General features: G+C 37.0%; 1 protein-coding gene across 15 annotated transcripts in view; it reads right to left on the bottom strand.

The window, feature by feature from the left end:
- The window catches only part of FRY (FRY microtubule binding protein), a 223,706-nt gene that overhangs the window by 91,387 nt on the left and 108,674 nt on the right, over positions 1-23,645 (bottom strand). For all 15 annotated transcript variants that reach the window (XM_038127474.1, XM_038127494.1, XM_038127483.1 and 12 more), the window contains 11 exons: positions 21,233-21,286; positions 13,806-13,945; positions 11,800-11,890; positions 11,347-11,426; positions 11,150-11,230; positions 9,433-9,601; positions 7,008-7,100; positions 6,814-6,912; positions 4,240-4,341; positions 970-1,073; positions 396-504 (listed from right to left, as the gene is read on the bottom strand). In XM_038127474.1, the coding sequence (XP_037983402.1) occupies positions 396-504; positions 970-1,073; positions 4,240-4,341; positions 6,814-6,912; positions 7,008-7,100; positions 9,433-9,601; positions 11,150-11,230; positions 11,347-11,426; positions 11,800-11,890; positions 13,806-13,945; positions 21,233-21,286 (1,122 nt within the window). The remainder of the gene's footprint in view (positions 1-395; positions 505-969; positions 1,074-4,239; positions 4,342-6,813; positions 6,913-7,007; positions 7,101-9,432; positions 9,602-11,149; positions 11,231-11,346; positions 11,427-11,799; positions 11,891-13,805; positions 13,946-21,232; positions 21,287-23,645) is intronic.

Below are 23,645 nucleotides of genomic sequence, written 5' to 3'. Positions count from 1 at the left end.
TGGTTGACATCTAAAGTCCTGCTTCAAAAGCAGTACAACTTATCGTCCTAAACACCAGGGATGATTCAGTATCAGGATGAAACATGGCCTATTATTTTGAACTTTACTGACAGTCATAGTATGTCAACAAATGCATTTTTTACTTAGTGGAAATTTTAAAAACGGACAAAAATTACATGTAAGTGAACACATTTTAATCTATTTTCTATGGAATGAGGTTAATCAAAACCTGTTGTTCAAAAGAAGTTTGCCCCAGCTCAGTGTATAATAATTATATCATTCCCCGAATAAAAGAAAATGTCAACATGGTGGTAAAAAATTCAGTCATTAGAAGTTTACTTATTTGTTAATTTGTTATTGGGAAAATAAACTGTTCATTATATGGAAAGATATACCTGTGCAATAAACTGTATTATCTTCACAAAGATGTTTAGAGGCATATCTCTTGGCACAACACCACGGGACCCTTTTGGAAAAAGGGTTGTGACAATAGTAATAAGTCGACTGCAAAAGAAAAATAAACATTAGACATTTCTGGACCTTGCAGATCTTCATTTAGCATGACATTCCATCTAGAAAGACCACAAAAAACTTCCTTTGCAATGAAAATGTAATGGGGTGTCTTGTTTTGATCCTTTGCTACAAATTCAGTGTAATTATTTTATTTCATTACTACATGACAAGTAAATTAACCAGTCAATGGCCGCTACAGAAGTATTTTTAACTTACACTGAACAAGGAGTTACTTTTAATTTTTCCAAAAGCAGAAACACTTCATACAGCAATTTTCATAGGTGATCTGAATAACTGACAGTGCCACAAGAGGGAATATTTCTTTTGTATACAGCTGAGTTTCTTATTTGGCAACAGAAATAGGTACAATTTGAAGGAATTCAGGAGAACTGTAAAACCTCTTCCCTTGCAACATCCACTCTACAATGAGTTTTCATTACAAATAAAGCACTTTACCTTTGGGTAGCTGTGTTGCTTTCACATTTAATTCTGATCATGTAAACCCACAGTAGTCTGTACAGAGATTCCAGTGCAACTCGAGCCATTTTTGGGTCCTTATTCTAGAGAAACATATCACATAAGTAAAACTTCAGGCACTAATTCGCAAGGAAGTGCTACATTTAATGGATGCCAAGGTTCAGCATTTTGATAATGAAACTACAAAAAAAAAAAGAGCTTCACAACTGCTCAAAGCTTCATTCCTGTAGCTGTAGGATGTTCATGCATCCAATCTGCTTCTGTTATTACTAAAGTTTTTGAAAAACCCAAGTGTCAAATTAGTTAAATTAGATACATGTTACAATTTAAGATCTCCGAAAACCCCACAATTTGACCATGAAAATAAATACTCCTATCCAGTAGATTACATAAATTCAAAAGTTGTTGCCCTATGGTGGAGGCTTAGTACAAAGAACAGATAAAAGAATGTACCACACATACTCAAAAGTGAAAGGGCAAAAATCGGTGGATGCTTAGTCAGGCCTAATTAACATGGCATCAGTGATGAGCTGGACTGAATTGGTTCATCTGTCTGGACTGCTGTCTATTTTTAGAAACTAGTACAGGATTGTCTTTGGGTGTCTTCAGTCATATGCAGTTCTCTGTTTCTGTGGCAGTTGTAAGGGCTGTCTGACCAAAAAACAAGTAAGTGCAGTCCAATCAGATGGCCCCCCACATGTTGAGCCACCTGCTGCGTTTAACTTTGCAGGAGTCCAGTACACTTTGACCTGAGATAAGGTTTGCCTGACCCACAGGGCAAATCTCCACAGCAAAAATCTGAGATATTTTTGGCAGACAAATGTTGAGCCACAGATCAAAGACCGCGGTTTGATCAAAGAAACTGCAACTGATGCCATCAGAAATTCCTGAACGTGTGTGGGTCTGCGTCCTACAAAATGACGGGAAGACAATTCGCCAGTGATATGGGAGACAACTTCAACTTTCAATGTGGCATCTGCCACAAGCTTAGGAACAGAAACACTGGTTTTGGGCCCCAATTTCCATTCAACTCCTTGACAACACATTTTATGCAATAAAGTTTTATGTGGACAGAAAACTGAGTAAAATTTTTTCATTTATTATAGCAGCATACAATGGTTGTCACACGTGTTTAGAATAAGTACTGAAAGGAATGCCAAAGTTTACTTGGCATATTAATCTCTACACAATTTTAAAATAATAAAATCAGTTACAATCAATTTGTTTATTAACCTGTTTACTTCCAATCCATTTTCCATCAGGTATAATCATGTCAGTCCTTGTACAATTCAGACCAAGAATTTTATTTCTTCAACTGGTGATGAAGTATGTTTATCAAAATTTATTCTTATTCCAAAGCTTTCAAGAAAACAGCAGGCTGTGGCTGAGTTAAGGTAACAAGAGGCTGTGTAGCAGAGTAGGAAGCTATCTGTTAGCAAATGTCCAAACATCCCAGTGATGAGGTACTTAGCTGTGAGGGCCATTGAGAAAGAGGGAGGAGAAAAGGGCTGAGACCAGTATCATTGGCCTTTTCAAAAAATAATAGACAGTTTTTTGTCAGATCAGCAAGCTGCATGGCAGAAAAAGGATTAAGAGGAATATGATAAAAAGCCCAAGATACATCCAGGGACATTAAGGGCATGTCCATGAGCAATATCTGTCCAAGCTCATGGTATTGATGTGCACAACTCTCCCTCTAATGGATGGATTTCCAGCTTTTCCTCCAGATGTGTGAGTTAGGCTTGGGTTTTGAGGTACTAGCCTGTCTGGTGAAAAGACTGTTTCAATGGTTGGGGCATCGCTTTCTCCGTACTAGGAAGGAGTGGCCAATCACTTTCTTACTTTAGCCACATAGTCAGCTACCTTACTTTCTCCCTGAAATAAAGACTGAATTAGCGTCACCACATTATTCTGAGAGCCCTATAAATTGAAACGTATATCAATGAATTATAGATTGCAAGATAAATTCCAATTTTATTTTCAATCAGTAAGATAGAACCAACTTTTCTTATATTTTCTCTGATGGTTTCAAGTAATTTGTCAGGATCTCCTTAATTTTCAGAAAAAGATATGTTCCCATATTATCTTTGCCTTTTCTGAAGCTTGTACAATTGCATAAAACCCCATAAAATCAGTTTCAATAACAACAAAGTTATTTTCTGAATCCGTTTGCAAGTAAAATTTGAATGCATCCTCACTGAAGGTTAGGTATTCGAGTACTGGCAGAAACTAATCTTCAGGCAGACTGAACATTCTGAAGAGTTATTCTAACAGTAGGATCCATATGAAAAGAGTCAATACAAATTGTTTCATTAAGACAGAAAGGAAGCATGACCAGAAAGCAACAGAAAAAAAGGATGTAATATATACCTTTTTGATAAGCTTTAAAACTCAACTTTTGGAGAACATATATTTGCCTCTGAGCTGATAAAGTGGCTGAAATGTGAAGTTTGTGTGACATTTCAAGTCCACTGTTAGCAGAAGCCTCCTAACCACTGGTTTATCAAGACACAGTAGGGAGGCCCTTCATTTGCTCTAATCACTGTGTTTCATATATTGCCCTTTTCAGGTGGGCACAGCACCATCCTTTCACAGGGCTGCAGTTTTATCATGGCATGGGACATGATTTATTGCAAAAGTAAAAGACACGTGGAGGAGCAGCAATGATAACTAGCATGTGTGCATTGAACACTATGCACAGCCTGGGAACCACAGCAGATTGCAGTGGAAAACTAACCTTAAACCTCAAAGATCTAATGTATGGCAAGGGAATAAAAAGGCCTACATGGAGGAAAAAACTTGAAACAGTTTATAGTTTTTGTAATGCAAACACTGAACATGAGTGAAACAAGCAATGGAATCAGTGTCCTACAAGTAGTTCCATTTCAAAAAAGTAATAACAAGTTCTTTGTTTCCAATGCTTGTGTGAAAAAAGCAAGTTAAGACTAGCTCAGTTTTGGTATTTCACTCAACCTATTAACTTCCATCAGCAATTTTTTCTGTTTCACAGGCGTTTGACTCACTCTTGGTTTGAGTAAAAGGAACAATAGAAATTCAAACTAGGCCCAAGAACACTTTTTTGCTATTGGAGAAACCTGCACAGCTAAAGAACTTGTACTGTCAGGAATAAAGTTATGTATGGAATCAGATAATAGCAATAACTCAGCACATTTACCTAAAAAGGCTATGCAACAGATCAACAGTGCATACTGAACTCTGAATACAATATTAAAACCAAGAGATACTAACCTTGAGATTGGAGAGGCAGTTGTTGAGGAAAATATGCCATCTGTTTAAAAAGAACTGCTTCTGACTGACACAAAGCAGGCATGTTACCAAGGGGTACAAAGCCTAAACAGGAAATGGATGTCGATAAAGTGTTATTTGCATGTCTACAGAACACAAAACTAACTTAATAGAGCTACTGTAAACTTGAAGTTCTGACCCCTCCATTTTGTGCAATACAAGTTAGCCAAGATAAACACATTAGTAAGCAGGACTATTTAAAAGGAGCCTTCTCTAAAGCTGTTACAGATACCTTTCAAGAGTGAACAAAAACCAACCACACATGTACTCACAGCAGTGTAAGATAGGGCACAATTTTACAGACTCTCAGGGCTAAGTTCTGCCAGTTTACTGAGAAATAAAAGCATGGAAATAACTAAACTTTATTATTATAACAACAGGACCCACAGAGATTGTTGGAAACTTGTGAATCAGATGCCTATTACTCCTCAAAATCTGCAGTCACAATATTTACCGCGAGACACGTCAAAGAATTGTGCTAAGATACAGGGAACGCCTGGATCTGCTGGGAGTTACAGCTTGTGAAGTGAAAATAAAAAAAGGAAGCAAAGTAGAACATAGAAGTTGAAATACGAGAACCCAGTCTCTTTGTCAACACTTACTTTAACGCTTGTAAACTATACACTAAAAAATAAGCTAAAATGCACCTGATGATTTGGAAACGGACTTGGCTATTTCGAGAAGACTAAGGTTTCAGTTGTAATGTTAATAAATCCAGTCAGGACATAAAAGGTATTAGCAAAAAAATAAGGTAACGTTCACTTTAAGATGAATTATTTAAAAAATTATCTCTAAATTCTAACTTCAGTCACAGCTCAAAGTATAAACACATTCTAAATCACAGTTACTGATCCAGTAACATGTAACATAAACTGTCCATATCTAGGTTAATTTCTTGAGCAAAAGGCAAATGTACATTCATTTTAATCTTTATAATCTTCGTCTCCAAAATACATACAGGACAGGATAACGGAAGTCTTCTCACAGAAGACTTTCTTACTATACAGTTGAATACTTGATTGGATCACAGAGTTTAGTGACATTCCAGGAGTGTTACAGCCCATCTTAAGGAAGAACTCTAGGAGGGAAGATAAACCATCTCCTGGAATTTCCCAATTGTCTCCATTCACTGCCAAGAGAATCTTAATGACAAGCCTATATGAGGTACTTTTAGATAGAAAATGAAGCAAGATGACTTTCCCCATCCTGTCTGTACAGTGAGTTCATGGTATCACCAAACACTGATCTTGGTCCAGTTCAGACTTTAAGGAGTGTGCTTTCTTCCTGGAAGTGTGGAAATATGCACTGCAGCTATTTCTGTCAACTGTTTGCCTTTCCCCTCCTCCTCCTCGCAATGTTTGTATTTCTAATCACACCCTCACAAGAATCTGTTCTATTTTGCCACTTTTAACTATGTAGCCTCCAGTGCGGTATGTGTAGACAAGCAATCAAATGCAAAGGCCCAGCTGTGCAATCCTTTCCCAAGAATGTAGTATTGACTTTGGCAAGTATGGCCACAGTTTGAGAAGTTCTATTTAATGTAAAAACTATACAGAAAAGCTCTACCCTGCTGCAGTTCCAACAATGTTTTATTAACTCAGTAGAGTGGAACAGAGCCACACAAATACAAGCAGAGTGAAATCAGAAATCCATCTCAAGCCTCCCACTAATTCAGTCTGGATCAGGACTGCACCCCAGGGGATGCTCTGACTGTCTCCTGGGAATGTTGTAACAGGCAGAGAGCTCCAGCACACTCCTGCAGTCCTCCCAGCAGTTTCGCTAGTGCCAGTGACCAGCATTTGCCGAAAGAACTGGAAACAGAGAAGTCTTTTTGACTTTCCCCTAGAATGAGGGAGAACAAATGACAAACTTTCTTTACTTAAAAGGTCCAAGACTTCAAAATGGATTAGCTAATGCCACACTGCTGACAGGCGCTGACCCAGTTGGAGAGACAGACTGCTTAAGGCAGCCAGCATCAAACTGACTCAGATCCTCATTTAATTCAGATCAACTCATGATTCCAAAAATACACTGCAGTGCCACTGTTCATCTCACATGAAAAGAAATGAAATAGGGAGCTACACAGTAGCCAAGTTATGGATTTAAAAGGGCATGTGTTATAAATTTTTTCCTTCCTACAATGTATTATTTAAGCCCTGTGAAAGAGTTGTTCCCACACGCCTCATTTGTTCTCTCTTGACAAGAAGTGAACTCTAGTCTTTCTCATTTTCTTCGAATGTTTACACATAACAACTAAGAGAAAACCTAACCATTTAATAATCACAGAACCAGAAGGTGACAACATGATTTGATTCAGTTTAGATTCTGAACTAGTTTAGACTATATTGTCAGTAAAATAAATACCGTTATTTTCTGGAAACACAATAATCTTCCCTGCAAATAGAAATGTATTGGTTATAGCCAAATGCAAATAAAACATTTTGCAATTTCCCAAGGGTCTTGCTCAAAAACATTTGTGACAATAAATTTTAACCTCTGCTTCTTAGAGTTACTAACCAATGAGTGTTTCTTTCGTGATGAAAGTTCAAGCGTTGTATCATACAGGCTTTCAACAAAGTTCCTCAGACAGGGGACATTCACTTCATTTTTAACAGCCTGAAATAAAATTTAATGTCAGTAAAAAAACTATTTCACAAGCTGTTTTATCTAATTTTAAAAAATGATGCAAACAACATAAAAAATAAACTTACAGCAGCTACAGGGACTAGAATTTCAACAAACAGTCCTGCCAGTGCATGCTTGATATCTTTGTCTTTAACTTCAAGGAAATAATGTGCACATTCCTAAATAAAAAATAAAAAAATACAAAAAACATAAATTGCATATCAGCTGGAATAAAGACCTCTGAATGTTTGCTGAATGTGAATCACGTGTCAGTGACTATTTTTATCCTGCAAATCCCACTGAAAACATTTGCCTCTTAACTTCTAAATCTGCCTTTTGCAGCATGCAGAAAGCAGGACATAAGTCAAGATCAAGGAGCTGTTACTCTAATCCAGAAAGTCTCCACTGACTCCAGCTGTGCCTGGTGGTGTTTTGGACTGGAAATTGAGTTGGACTCAGGGGCTGACTTCATGCCCTGTGTGTATCTTCAAGAGCAAAACTAATAGTCAACATGGACTGCTTCACACAATGCTTTGAGAGGCCAGAAAAGGAATGTAATTCTCTGATTAAGACACACAGGGCAATGAACAATGTTATTGTAAATATTTTGGGATGAATTTCATTGCTAGGATTCGTTGCATATTGAGGGTCAATATGGAATTGTGCTATGTGAGGACAATTTCCAGCTTGCATCTGGGGATTGAGAAAAAAATAAAAACAGACTTTGTCCTAAACATGCAGTGAACTACTCTCCAGACAGCTGTGTTGCTCAGGAAGTGAGGGAGGGGAGATAAGCATCCACCCACTTGTGTGTACAACTTCTCTGAGGATGACAAATCCTACTGCCCCAGTTGCTTTTTCTCTGGGTTCAAGGCACAAACAGCCCCTGACTGTATGAGGAAGGTTCCCACTGACCATTTTTCCTTCACAGTCATGCAAAGCAGTTTAAACCTCAGATCATGCATATTTTTTTCCTGTGTGCTAACAGGATTATCCAACACATGGCTTCTGTCAGTCCACCCAGCCTTCCTGAGGTGCTTCTGCACTCTATGGGGGAAGACAGGCTCTTCTGGAGCTCACTCCTGAAATTAGCTGACCATTTGAAAGCATCTCTCTCTAATACAGCAGCACTGTGTGACACAGGTTTTAGGTGAAACACATCAGGGAGATACTCAAACACACAAACTGCCCAAAGAGTTGAAATGTAGTTCACCAAACTGAGGAAACGAGCTTTTCCCACATGCACAAGTGCATCTTATGATGCAGAGTAGTAAATATAAGAATTCATTTAGTACTGAGATATTGTAGCACGGGAAGACAGAGATCCAAATTTCAGTTTTACTGGAAGGATTTTTACCACAGATTTAAATAGCAGTGAACACTGGATGAAGCTGAGCCACAACCCCATTCACTCATCAAGTCTAGTGCACTGAACACACATTACTCTGGTATTTTGCCAGCTCTTGATAACTTAAAGTAAGTTGACACATGCTAGTATGTGTCTACATAATTAAGAATAAGGTAGGAAAAAAAAATTACCTGTTTCTGTGCTGTTAAATATGTCTTAAATATGCAATTAAATATGGTTTAGAATATATTGAAAAGCTGAAATAGAATGTGCTTCCTGTTCAGGATTTAAAAGAAAAAGCTCAGAGTGTCTGTATGCCTGTATATCTGTATTCCAATGCCAAATCCTTATTTGTGGGCATCTAACATTGACTTTTTTCCTCCATTTACACCATCGATACACTAAACTTTACATGGAGATTTATATAAAATATTAATTTTACTGGATGAGAGGGTACAAAGCGTGTAACCATGTGAATGATCCCAAGAAAAAACAGGGCAATAGAAAGATTAAGCTAAAGAAACCTGCTGGTGGGAAGAAAACCAATTGTACATTACCAGCAAGAACTCTGAAACATGAAGTAATTTCTTGCCTTTTACAAAATTATGTAATCTATTAATTTAAAGCACTCATTGTAGTCAAACTATGTTCTGTACTAGTGACTTTTAAACCAGGAGGGTACAGAATGCACTCTTACAGCAAGCAGGGTGAAGGTGTGGTAGAAGGAGACAACACGTCCAAAGGAAATTCTATCTAGCTTTTGCCTCAATTCTCTGTCTCATTCTCAGTGTTTTCCTCCATTAGAAGTTTCTCTCTTTTCTGGCAACTGTGTGAGTATTGGAAGATTCACTTTGGAGGCAGTGAGCAGCTAGGGAGACACAGCTAGGCACGGACACAGGGCAAGGGACAGCTGTGGGATAGTGGGGTGGAAGGGCTGGGGTCTACAGAACAAAACCTCTTCTAGCTGGAGGGTGAGCTCTAAGGACTAGAGGCATATGAGTGATGAAAAGTTGGTATGGGGTTCAGAACAAGCAGAAGGAAGCTGCATGTAGGTTTATGTGGAAATGACATAAGGAAAATCTCCTAGAATATTACAAGGAAAATAAAGGCTAGTCCATTCAGAAAGATCTGGGAAACCACAGCTAAGTACTTAAGAATTTTACCTGCATAAACTGAAGAGAAGCTTCAAAGTCCTCCACAGGATACATCTTAATGCGGAAGAATTTCATTCCCATTATAAGACTGATAATGCTCTGAACTACATACGGGCTTTGTTCTTTATGCCGCAGCTCTTTCAGCTCTGCCATAAATTTCTTCTTTACAGCAGGAAATCTATGAATTCAGATTGGTTAGTTTCAAAAAGTTCAAAATCAATATTTGAAAGGTATTGTAAGGGATACAGATTGGGAAAAACCTAAAGATAAAACTTAGGTTCTATAAAAGTACCATTTTGCTCAGTATTTGAATAGATTTTTTTCTGTTTAGCTTCCTTTCACTTCTAATAGACTGAGAAAAGGAAGCATACAGCGTGATCTTAGTCCTTCTAGATAACCACGTTTCAAATTATTTTATTACCATGCATCCCTTTTACATAAGAACTAACAATGACATTTAAATAACCTCTTCAAATGTTTTTCAAAAATCCATGATGGAAGATAGCTATCTTGCAAGTACATGTCATATTTTAAAAAGAAAAGGTTTATACTATAACCCTGAAAATATTCATACAGGTAGTTTGTCCCTTCAGGTTTTTTCCCTAATAGACCTTACAGTAACACTTAAGCATTGACAACTACAATAACATGGGGAAGAGAGCTCTGTGATAATTTTTGGTCTCCCTATTGAAGATGTCTTTGGAGACACATTGTCCAAAAAAATGATATATGGAAAGAGCATCCAACAGGACCTCCTGCCCTTTTTGAGACAAAATGGAAAGATTGTAATTGTCATGGTGGGTGTAGCATGTAACAACCTTTTGTTATCCCCTTTGATTGACAATCCAAGTGAATGGAAAGAAACAGATTAGCAGGAAGAAGCCCTTCAGTTACAGAAGCATCTTAGCAAAGCCCTTCAGAACTTTGACAGTCAACTTGAAGCTTTGGATCCAGATGCAACTTCTCCTTTTGCATTTGACCCAGCCAATTCAGAGGCTCAGGTAAGACCTTGTCTGAATTTATATAATTTCCAGAATCATAAACTGTTTTAGCCGTATCAAGCCAAACTGACTGGTTCTGTAGAGCTGAGACTTGCCCTCAGCAACACCAAAGTGTCAGAAGACAGACAGCATTACATCAGGGCAGCAAAATTCATCATCTGCTTAGTTTGTGGTTTAAGTGTACAATGTGATGCTATACTGAGTACATGAGATCCTGAGTTTGACTGTTTCCAGATTCAAAATTTAAGATCTGACCCACAAAATGTTTTATGTCATCTGTTCTAAGAAGAATGAAGGGGTCAGAAGCAGATGCATTAAGTTCTGAGCTGCAATAGCTGCAGAGAGCCTTAACATTGTTGCTATGCAGGAGGATAGCCATTTATAGGTTTGCCCAGCTAAAGAAAAAATAGCATCTACAAAAAAGCTAGTTAAAATAGCTCTCTTCAGCCCTTTGGGCTTTCTACAGACGTCATTGCTGAGATAGGAAAAATAATGCTGCTGTAGTTGAGTTGAATTTATCCAGTATCATTGGACTAGATGCCAAAAGCCTATGATTCCCTAGAGGCCTATGTTCTAGAACATCTGGATAAATAGAAGGCAAACGAACTGAAATTACTTATTCCTACAGAATACTTAAATAAAGTGAGAAAATCAGAATATTCACATGCTAAGCAAGCAGACTTTGTCATATTTATGAAGGAAATAATATACTGAATTTTTCTTACTTTGCTTGAGCTAGAACACCTATTACTTCTGCATACAAATCTGCAACAATGTGCATATTCCCAGTGTTAGGACCAAGGTACCTAGCAAGACACAAGAAAGAATTCTCAGCTGAGAAAACATACTGTTTAAACCACAACTATTACAAAAATAAGAAAGTATCTTTTTCATAGAATTTTTGTATGAAAAAGAGCCTTACCCTTCTTTGTACTTAAAGTGCTTGAAAGCCAAGTTAATAACATCATTTACCAAACTGTCTATTACAGGATGAAGTGGAATCTGGAAACATAAAATAAAATATAACAGGTACACATGTGCTAGTATTACTCAGGGATATCATCCATTCAGAAATATATCAGTTAAAACAGCATGTAGCTAACAAAATAGCTAAAATGAGCCAGCCATTCTATGTTTATTTAGTTTTGAAGATAAATACTTTAGCTCCAAAGACTTGCCAAAGTACGGTCAGTATGAGCACAGAATGCTATGTATCATACAGGTGCAAAAAAGACAGCAATGAAGAAGCATGCGGGATGTATTTCATGATTTTATTACAATCTTAAAAATGCAAACAGAAAGAAGAATCCCAAAATTCACTTGCATTGTTAATTTCCATAATTTATTAGTTAATGGACAATTTGAGAACTCCTACCTGTTTCAAAACTTCTATTAATACTAAAGAAAAAATAAAATCAATAGCCAGATCTCTTCTCTCCATTAAATAGTCCCTCTGCTGTTCATCACTGCAAAATCAAACCAAGAAACACCATATTTTGGAAAAGTGTCATCATTCATATTACATGCCTTCTTCAATTACATAAATACAGATAACAGGGAATTGTGTTCTACCTTTTAAACAGCAGCCCAGCATTTCAGAAAGTAATGTACTATTATGCTCTTACATTCTGAGATAAGCAGACCAAACCTAACTTGTTACTGTGATGTTCTTTCAAACGCTTATATATCACCTATCCATTTCCTCCCTCTTTTTTTTTCCAGTTACAGATCCACAACAATAAAAAAAAAACAAACAAGGAAACCTGTGGATTCTGTATTCTAACAAATAGATTTAATTTCAAATTTCTTTCTGATGACACAATTTAGACCATTCCTAATTACACTTTGGAGGCAAATGTAACTTTGTGCTATCCAATTCATATTTAGACTTGTCGTGAATTTTGACAAATGCCTTAAAAGTAGCAGTGGAGAATTCACAGCCAAACTGTATTATCTCTTAAAAACTCTATCAGGCTTAAGTTTTTAACTTGGGCAACACTTGTCAAACTTTTCAAACACATTCCTTGTACAGAACAACACAGAGGAATAAAAGTCTGAGGCGAATACCTTCCAATAAAAATACAAAAAAATACCTATTTGAATCAACTGATCAAAGTTTCAAAGTGTACTGAAAAGATAACATGAAATGTACAGTACTTTTTTGTAAAATTAAACAAAATTTAATAAATAGTTCTGCAGTCCATTTGAAGCATTTAACATGATTCCAGTGAGATTTTTGTGTAAACTTGGCACAATTCTTATAAACATTCAGTTTTAGTGATTTCAATTGTACTTATGTGTTTGTAATAAAACAGGCATTTGAGAGTACAACTTGATCAGTGATGAAGCAAGTTATTTGCATTTTGGTTTCCTTTGGTTTTACATTAACCGGAGAAAGGACTCGTTATACATTCCTTCTGTAACACCGCCAATTGACAGAGTGGTCTTGTTTCACTGCTAAACTGACTTTCAACAAAATTTTGGGTGGAGTTCCTAAAGACAGCTATTTATGAGCAGGTAGCCGTGGAACAAGTTGGGAGAAAGAAGCAATTCAAGGCAAGGATTCATCTCACCCAAAAGCAGACATCTAATTAATGAACTGTGTCCTCATACTGCCCGCTTCTACTGACATAAAGAGTCTAACTCAGGTTCATTTCTACCTTGGTATCTAAACCTAGCCCCCATCCCCTTGTTCCAGCAACTACTGCCTTTTGTAGTTACTGGGTTATAATATAATCCCAATGTGAAGAATTGCCTATGCATTTCTGAACACCTAGTCTGACAGTGTTGATTCTCCAGCTGTTTCATTGAAGCATGTTAATGTAGTACTGAAGTATTCAGAAAAACTCAAAGTTGGAAGAATATACCTGAACCACACTGCCAGACCTCAATATAACCAAGATCAATTTGCTGCCTTATCACTGAGGAACTACTGACATCATTTTTTTTGCGTGCTTGTTACTTTTAAGAGGTATGTTGCTAAAACTCCCTGACTGATTCTCAAGTTTTTGGATTGAGGGTAGGTGTATGTGTATTTTTTTACATGGAAGCAGAAGGCTACAAAAGAAAAATTCTTCCAAGTGGCACAGAATTATTGCTTGATGACTTGAGTAAATACAGTTTGTACAAACTGGTATTTAAATATGAAAGCATCCAAAACATCTGTAAGGCAATTACAACAGCACTGTTATGTTTGAACTATGAGGACCATAACATGAAAGACACAATTATTCCACCCATCAAGAAGCCAAGAGAAGAGTTCCAGGAACAAGCAGAAAAACAATACAACTTTCAAGCAACTGTTACCTCACAAAAGCTGATGGGTGAAATGTAACACACTTAACCTTAGAATTTATCAATTACACATATTCAAAAACATACCTTTTGGATTTAGTGCTTGTTCTTGGTCTGTACTCATGAGATTCGTCTTCTATGCCATTCTGCCTTTTATACCAATCAAACAAAGTGCGCAGGATAGAGGGTAGACAATATTCTGAAAGTGAGCTCATTGAGCTTATAACCTGTTGGGAAAATACAATGAATCAACAAATGGAAGTCTGTTCGAGTTTTCTCTCCTCCTTAAAAAGAGTACTAATTCAATGGTTCTTTCTTGTTTTCATCCATTTTTTGAGAACTATGGTACAAGTAGTGACTTAATATTCTGCATTTCCTGTCTTTAAAAGATGTGTGGACATGGCATGTAGGAACATAGTCTAGTGTTTAGACTTGGCAGTATTGGGTTTGTGGTTGAACTTGATGATATCAAAAGTCTTTTCTAACCTAAATGAATCTATGATTCTATAAAACATAAACAGAAATGCAACACCGGAATGTATGTTGATACAGTGTTTATATTGATGATATTAAAATGCATTAAAATTGTGTTTAACATCTTTCAACATACCAGAAAATCATCTAGTTCTTCAAGCAGGTTATTTGATTTGTTACACAATGTTGATTTCAGTTCAAATTGATTGTAAGGAAAGAAAAAATAATGAATCAGAGGTACTGTCTTCAGGGGTTATATCTGACTGGTGGATGCCCCCCTGAAACTCTGAATAATATTGAGAAACACCACAAGTTCTGCAATAATTTTAATCAACTGACCATGCAGATGCATGTAGCTTACTCTTAGGCACTCACACACCTGAAAACTTAAAACAAAAACCTGAAAACTTATCTTTTATATATAGGAAAATGTTTAGAGTTTCTTGTGTCTTTGTGGGCACAAATAAACAAAAGACAGTTTAGAATTATTCCTTAAAGGTTGCTGATTAAACAGCTCTAGTGGCATACTGGATAAGAAGATTACTGCTCACTTAGCATTAACTGTGTCATCAATTACAGAAATGTTACTGAGCATGTTGGCCTGCTCAGGAACATTCTACTACAGGAAATCATAAAGCTACAAAACATGAAAAGATCAACAAGCAGGGTGAAAAAAATACCCATTATAGTACAAGAGGACAATACATGTATTGCAACTGAATGTTCACAGCTACAGCACTTGTGTACATTCTAAGAAAATAAAAACCAACAATGCAAAATAGGGAAGAAAGTTATGATCTGGAGATTTTTGACCGCCTCAAGATCACGCAGGGCTTGATCCTGCGAAATGCTGAGTATCAGGAGTGAAGAGCTGAAGTGTGCACTACATGCTAAGTACACTGATTATGTAATTAACTCTCAGGTTTATCCACCTGCTTAAACTTAAACCAGCGCATTTCAAAACTTCTGGAAAAACAATAGTTTAATATCTCATGTAACACCAAACTTGTGTGAGTGCTGTGACTAAGATAAGAGCAAAATTGGAGAGCAAGCATTCCAAACATTATCATAGCCTTAACTGAGAACTTTCGTGGATGACACTTAGTCTGAATCTCTTTTCTAGTTTTTCAGCCTCAGGATTTAACTAATTCACAGTGACATTGTGGAATAAAGTTAATGAGACACTTTGAGGACGAAGTAGTATTATTATTCAGGCATTATGGCTTAAAATGAAACATGCTGCATTAAAAAGATATAACAACTGTCCCTGCTAAATTAAAAGTTTCCATGAAAGTAATATTTTTGGAAAACTTTCAATCTAGTCTGCAATAGATTTTATTACCTGAAATATGAAGCAAGTTGCTGTGGAAGACATCATGAAGCAACTGCTTGCAGCAATGACAGGAGGCCTTTCATAAAGAATTACTATAGGACTTCAGGCTCAATTATACCAAAGCCTTCTAGTGTTAAGCCTTCAGATAAATACTCAAAAAAAATCAGTCACCTGGTGTCAGGGCAAACTATACATTACCAACTCACTTCTCTACTATTTTTACAAAACTTTTTATGAAGTTACCACAACATTGCTTGTTAATGATGAAATACAATGAAAAGAGGTTTCCTAGGGAAGACCAGAAAAGAACCATAAAATCATAGAATCACAGAATGGTTTGGCTTGGAAGGGACCTTAAAGGTCATCTAGTTCCAACCTCCCTAACATTGGCTGGGACACCTTCCACTAGACCAGGCTGATCAAAGCCTCAACCAACCTGGCTTTGAACACTTCCAGAGAAGGGGCATCTACACCTTCTCTGGACAGCCTGCTCTAGCCTCGCAGTAAAAAATATCCTCCTTCTAGTTAGTAAAAAATTACTCTCTTTTAGCTTAAAACCCTTTGTCCTGTGTCCACGGGCCCTACTAAAATGTCTGTCCTCAAATAGACCTAAATATCTTTTCAGAATCGCAGTAGCTAACTATAAATGAAAAGTTGTTTCAATCAGATCTTCCTGCATGTTCACTGACATACTTATCACAGCTGTTCTCTAAATCTCACCTAAACAATTTCACCAGAAAAAGTCAAAGTGATTCCTGTTAAATCTTCTCATGCCATACTTTCTCTGCTGAATTTACAGGGTCTGTCTTCATTTGGGATAAAAGGTCAATATAGCTTTTAATTTTTTCCTTATTTTTTTTTAATCTTTCTGTCATTGCACTTTTAAGACAGGAAGGAAGGGTGGACTGGGAAAAGACCTGGCTCTCAGGGAACAGGAAGGGAGGGAAGTCTAGCCAGCATGCCGGTTACTCAACCCTTTCATTTACTGGAAGTAAGTCCAGGAGTGAGATGAATTCTAGCTCTGTGCTGCTCCTGAAAGGGAGTGCACAGATGTACAAATATGTCCTTGTTGGACAAATGATCATATTCTTCCATCATAAATGAACTACCTACTGTATAGCTTAAGGATAAGAAAGCTGCACAAGTAGGGAGCTGTTTAAAACCTATGTTCACAGAGCATTAAATATACTTAATGTAAATGCTTAATATTTATTTTGGATTAAAATGCAAGAGTAAATTTAATGAAATTCTGCTCAGACAGCTCAGTACAATTTATATACTTTCATAAAAGCCTTGATATATTATCAAAATTCAAATAAACGAAAGGTTTCCACTAGCAGCAAATTTACATGATTACCTTTTTTATTTCACTAATGAATATATATGTGCTTTAACACCAAATATATTCAAATCTGCACCTAATTTCCAACAGTATCATTAATTTTTTGGCATTCTTTTTCTATACCCCATATATCAATATGTATGTTGAATGGGCATTTTATTGCCATTTTAATAAAGCAGAATTGCAGTACTTCATTTTTGCACAGTCATGGTTTATTTCTTGTGACTATTTTTCACAGAGTGTCTGCATATTTTATCTTCAAATTGTTGTTGCAGATTCTAAATAATGGACAAGCAATTGGAGACAAGTAAGGTTTAACACTCTATCAACACTGCTGAATGCATTTGTGATTGTGGAGATCTCCTTTCATTCACATCTTTGTTCTCATCTTTTTTTTGGACCATGCTATGAAGTTTAAACCTGGAAATGGTTAAAACTGATAACTATTCAAGTTGAACTCTAACTAGTTTTCATTAATGGCCTTGGCTTTGTGAGGCAAAAAAAAAGAAAGAAGGACTATTTAGTACCATAATTTTGTGGATGGGTAATTTCAGCTAGCATGCTTATACACTACCAATGTTTATAGCTATTTTACTGCCAGCATAACAGTTTATATGAAAACCCATTTACCTTTAGTGGACAGCAAGTTCAGTTCTGAAGGTGTTACCTTCAATTTTGCCTTCAGATGTACTTCTTTACACACTGCTTGAACCCAAATATCTGACCAGGAGCCAAAGGTTATTTTATGACCCCATGACCACCATTTCTTATACTTTCTCTACCCTGTGTCTTCTTCTGGTGATGAAGGACAACGTGTAAAACTCAGGGAAAGGGAAAACACAAAAGTGGCCAACTGCAGTGCTGCTGCAATGACAATGATATCAGTATTCACTAACTACATGTAAAAATAATATTGGATAAGAATCATTATCAGCACATCATTAATCATGTTTAGGCTGTTATGAAAAAGGACACTGTATCATAGTATGCTGCTTAGTGCCTTATTTATTTATTGCATTTTCCACTTTTTTATTATTGTTATTATTATTTTATGCCTGATTTTTTTTTGTTTCCTCTCCTAAAAGTATGTAAAAGATTAAATGCTTTTGCTTTCCAATATGTAGCCTCCAATGTAGTGCACTTCAAAGAAGAGAGCAGTAAAACTGTAACTAGAATAAGCCTTTGTGCAGTTTATGCTGAAACTTCTGCAACAGGCTCCTCTGACAGATAGCTTCATATGAAAACTAAGCCTTCCTGTTAAATTTTCACTTCCGTGGCCAAAACATTACATTCATTTTGTGGTTTTATATGGAAAGCAGTCTGTAGCTCAGCCCAAGATTACACAGCGCCCTTCTTCTGCCTCCAGTGTTGTCAGTTCATGGAACATTTATACACCATGGTAAGAACAAACGATACATTAGTAGAGGCTGAGAAAAGAGTAATAAAAATGTTTCCTTAGGTGAGGATAACCCTCTTGGAGAATTATGGGTTTTTGCTAGCTTTTGATCTTTTCATGTACTGCGACTTTATGGTTTCCTGTAATAGGAAGTTTAAGTCATAGTTCACTAGTACAATGTTTAATAACATCTCTGTAACTGAGGACACCGAGCATGCTAATGCTGGAGCTGTAATGCTCTTTGCTAATAGGCAGCTAGAGTTGTCTAATCAAGGACTTTCAAAACATGATTTTAAATATACTATGAAAATATTTAAAACCATATGAAAAAACCTACATAATTTCCTGTATATATTTTCTTTATACACATGCACACCTAGAAGGGAAAACACAGTCAGTGTAAGGAATGCAGTTTGTTAGCCAATGGTGAGACATTCGGCAAGTTGGGATAAGTATCATCACTTCATACATTGCTCAAGATCCTATTATTTTTTTGAGGAAGGTGATGCAATTGGCAGCCAGACATGCTGTCTGCCTAACAGGAGACACTGACTACAGCTATGTGGAGAAAAACAGCCCTGGCCCAGTCAGGTTTCCAGACACTGGATCCATCACCACCATTATAACCAGCATTCCTAAAACAGTGTTTAAGAATGGGCAGGAAAAAAATGCTGGTTCTCAGGGAGACAGAGACAGAACTATGCAGGGGTAGTAAGCAATGCTTTCACAGCCATCTCAAATAGTTTGGGGGTTTCAGTGTTAAACTTGATGCTGGTTACTTTGGGTAGCCAAAGTGCCACTCTGCTCATTGTTAAGTTACTTTTTGGGCTTTTTTATTTCTACCTCTGACACTGGCTTGCAAAAACGCAAGTTTTAAATCAGGTCATGCCTTATTTTTGTTGCTTTTTAATTTACCAATAGAACACTGAGCTCAGACACTTTAAAGTGACCTACTCACTTCAGCACTAATTATCAATTTCATTTAAATTGAATAGAGATAATTTTGATCATGTCAAAAGAAATAAAATTAGATTCCTTTGACTATCTGTCACTTAAATGCCCTAAAACTGAAAGTAAATTAGACACTCCTTGAAGAAGTTTGTTCATGGGAATTGTCCTGCTTTTCCCTCTTTATTTCTGTAGTAAAATGAATATCAGGAATGTCATGCTGGCATTTTTTGTTTTTGCTGGATGACTGGGTTTCAGAAATAAACACCAAAGCTTTCTGCACCCTAACTGGAAAAGGGAAGTAAGGGATTACCAACCTGGTCTTCCCTCATCCCATAAAGGCTTTAAATGCTTAACTTCAAAAATAAAACTTGAGTGGTTTCACTTAAAAGCACATGCCTTCTTACTTGGGTTGTGGTACCACGTCATATCAAGATCTTCAGAGCTTCCCAGGCAGACCATACCTTCATTTTGTTACCCATACTTTCATGACAACTTTATAATACTGACAAGTTATCATTTGAAAAACAGCTTATAATGCAATGTACTCACACAATCTAGTGAGTGAGTGAAACATGCCAGGTAAAAAAAGACTTTTTGCTCTGTCTTCCTTGTCTCTACTCTAGCTTAGTTCTATCAAATCTGTTTTGTGCACTACAAAATTTTGAATGCAAACTGTCTGAATACAATTAAAATCATTCTATGATTGTATGGATTTTGCTGAACTAAAAGCATTTTAGTGAGTATGCACCAATGTTCTTGAAAATGGGCTTTTAAGCCAGGTTCAGGTCCCATCTGGTGATCACAGGCCTGCCTCAATCCCACGAGCACCAGAACATCTCAAAATGATAATGCTATTTAAGTAGAAAACAATGTGGAAGCTAAAAAGGGAAACATTGCCAGCAACCTGGCCTAAGGATGACAAATTCTGAAAATTTCAGCTTAAATAGTTTGTTTTAAAAATTTCAAGCACCTGAAAGCAGGTTTTCTGACAAGACATCTAAGTCACTCTCACCATTGTACTTTTCTACCAACTCTGCATATAGGCAGGACTTCAGATATGTGGATAGAAAGATGTATGAGTGTCATATATAATAAAATTTGCCTTGGTGTTCGATGTGCATCTGTTTTTTCTTTTTTCTCCCTGCATTCAGAGTAAATTGCTACAGCAGTAAACACACAGTTGTTTCACTCTAGGAAGCTTTTGCTGTTCTCATTAAATGATCTTGACTTAATTACTCAATTTTCTGTCTATTTACCAATTACTAGGAGAAGTATCAGTCTTCCAATTCTTCCTTTTAAAGGGCCAAAAATTTCTAAACCATAAATCTTTAATCAAATCACGGCCACCCATTATGAGTTTGTTTAATGCACTGCAGGAACAGTATCACAAGGTTTGCATCTGGATGGCTTAATTTGTTTTACTTTCCCATTTGAGTGTAACATTCTTCCCAGAGGAAGGAAAAGAATATGTATATACAATTAATCCTGACAACTGAACTTATACTTAATTTTAAACACAACAGGTTGGCTCAGCCTATTTGAAGGGCAACACACACGTAAGTCATGCTGAGTCACAGCTACAGAGGCAAACCAGACTGATGAGACTGATGGCAATGACCGTGACTCTATAGGCCCTCATATTAACTAAAAAGAAACCCCATAAAAGAAAGATTGGGAGCCACACATCTGTTTCAAAAACCACATGATTTGAAAAGATATAAATTTTGCTTCAAGATCCCCATCAGGGGAAACAGACAAGAAACAATACTTGTGCCTAATACACTATAAAAGGAACAAGTTCTATGGCAGAAAAATATTGACCTTGGAAACTGAGGAAAAATTCTTCCAATTTATATCCAAGAATGGTCAGGCAAGCATTTATCATTTATCTAGCCAAAGAACATCAAGAAATTTTACTTTTGCAGTATGCAACGACAGTAAAAGGACTCTAGAATGCCTTCCAATGCACTCCTCTTTTTGTCTGAGGAATGGAAACAATGTAATTTCAAGTGTCTTACTTGATCAAATTGGGGATCTTCTCCTCGTTGCAGAGATTTGGTCAGTGGCTTCTCCTGAAAGAAAATATATTAAATATGCATTACTTAAGATCAATACTATCATATTCTACTATTATTTTTCTGTTAGATTTTTTACTTACATAATATGCCTCCTGATCTGATCCTGGATATACCAGGACAATTGCTGCATATGCAAAGGAGGCCTCTGTGTATCAGCCAACACTGGCTGATTTTAGTGATTTTAGTGTCTTTTCACAAAACAGAAGGATTGGGCATTCATTACATCTGTGTTTGTGCTCACACCAATGATAAATTCTTCTGACATCCTAAAAAGCACCTAGTGTTTCCTCTAATACATAACCAAGGGGCTCCATTTAGGAGAAAAGGAGACTCAGAGGGGACCTTATCACTCTCCACAACTTCCTGAAAGGTGGCTGTAGTCAGGTGTGGGTGGATCTCTTTCACCAGGCAGCAACTGACAGACCCAGAGGACACAGTCTCAAGCTGTACCAAGGGAAATATAGATCAGATATTAGGAGAAAGTTTTTTATGGAAAGATGATAAAGTACTGGAATGGTCTGCCCGGGTAGGTGGTGGAGTCACCATCCCCGGATGTGTTTAAAAAAAGATTGATGTGGCACTCGGTGCCATGGTTTAGTTGAAGTGTTAGGGCATGGGTTGGACTTGATGATCTTGAAGATCTCTTCCAACCTTGTGATTCTGTGATTTTGTTACATGATGTCCCTTCTTGTTGTAAAACTACCAGGCAATACAAACATGTCGACAGATATAATGCATCACGCAGGGCATACTGAAAAGAAAGGTGGTCTTAGAAGAATCAAAGACCATAGAGTTCATTTTTAGGGAAGAAAATTGTGGGGAAATTATTACTGAAATAATTTTAAAAAGGTATTTTCGGAATGGAAGCAAATTTTCAGGTCACATTCGTAGAGTAACTGGAAAAGCCAAGGAGAACTGTCCAACTCAGAGAAACCACGTGTGGACACCCATTCACCTGCATGGCTTTTTTGTCAAGCAGGCTGAGCTACTGAGACATGGAGAAGTACACAGGCCAATATTCTAGATGCATGCAACAGTATACAAACCATGAATCTCCTACACCACAATGAAAATAAACAACACATGAGGGCAGATGACATTCTGAAAAACACATCATTTGTCACCATCACAATTCTGCTGTGAATTACACTACTGTTTCTGATGTCTGCAATGTGCCAGTGCCTTATTCTTTTATAAATCATGACTCTTTCTTCTCCTACAGCTGCAAGACTGGGACTCTCCCACCAGCTCAGAATGAGATTTTGTGTTCAGCTTTCAAAAAACTATTACACTCATCAGCATCTGTTAATGTAGCAGGCAAAATACCATCCCTGCCAGGGGATATAAGATATAAAATAAAGAAATCTGTGGAGCTGATGAGATAAGGAAATGGAGAGACTTGAGTTGGACCAAAGATTTATATTATTTCATGTTTTTTTCAGAAGCAAATGTTGCCTGGTATAATCTGCTGACTGATTTTGAAATTAATTATGCTGATCCACTTGTAATGCCAGCTGGCAAGGAGGCCAACTGTGGGGTGACTGCAGTATCCCCTGACTACCTAGCAAATACAAAAATTAACAAAATGTTTTCTACTGAGTCACTGATTTACTCTGAGCAGCCATCAATATTTTTCATTGTTTTCTCCAATACCTAAAGTGACTCCTCCAGGTTACATTATGGGCACAACAGCTATTAATTACAACTTTATGACAGATTATTGGTGATGAACATCTGCGTAAAAAAACCTTGTAACCCTGAGAAAAACACAGGATACCACCCCACCCACAGTCCTCCTCCTCCCCAATCAGTTAGTCGGTTCTACCCTGCCTAGTTGTACCTCACAGGAGGACAATGCTTCTTTTGTCTGTTGCTTTTCACTGAAAAGGACAGCAGATAAACTTTCAAAAGTAGTGTTCATCTTATTTGAAAGGAAAAGGATTCTTGTTTTCATGGGTCCTGACAAATCAGCATACTAAGAATTTACTGCTGTTTAGGAAAAAAAAATCAACACCCCCTTTTTTTGTCTTAATCAAGAAATTTCTGATCCTGTTCAGAAGACTTGTGTTACCATAGAGAAATGTCTTCAGGTCTGTTTCAACAAAAAGGGCTTCAGCATGCAGAAGCTTTGTGTTTCCATGACCAACACTGCAGTACTTGGCTTTCAGAGAGCAGAGTTTCAGGCAGAAATGAAGTGTGGGATTCCTCATCACATGCTATCTCTAAGGGGGACACAATTAAACAAGACAAACCATGCTCTGGGAACCTGAGATAGGAACTGCAATCCTGAAAATGCCCTCATCACCTGTAACCTACCTGGGAAGCACATAAGAATACCCCTCTCAGACACTTG

Source organism: Motacilla alba, chromosome 1 (genome assembly GCF_015832195.1).
Source record: "Motacilla alba alba isolate MOTALB_02 chromosome 1, Motacilla_alba_V1.0_pri, whole genome shotgun sequence".
Lineage (NCBI taxonomy): Eukaryota > Metazoa > Chordata > Aves > Passeriformes > Motacillidae > Motacilla > Motacilla alba.
The sequence above is the reverse complement of the archived record's forward strand: the minus strand, read 5'-3'. Positions and strand labels throughout refer to the sequence as shown.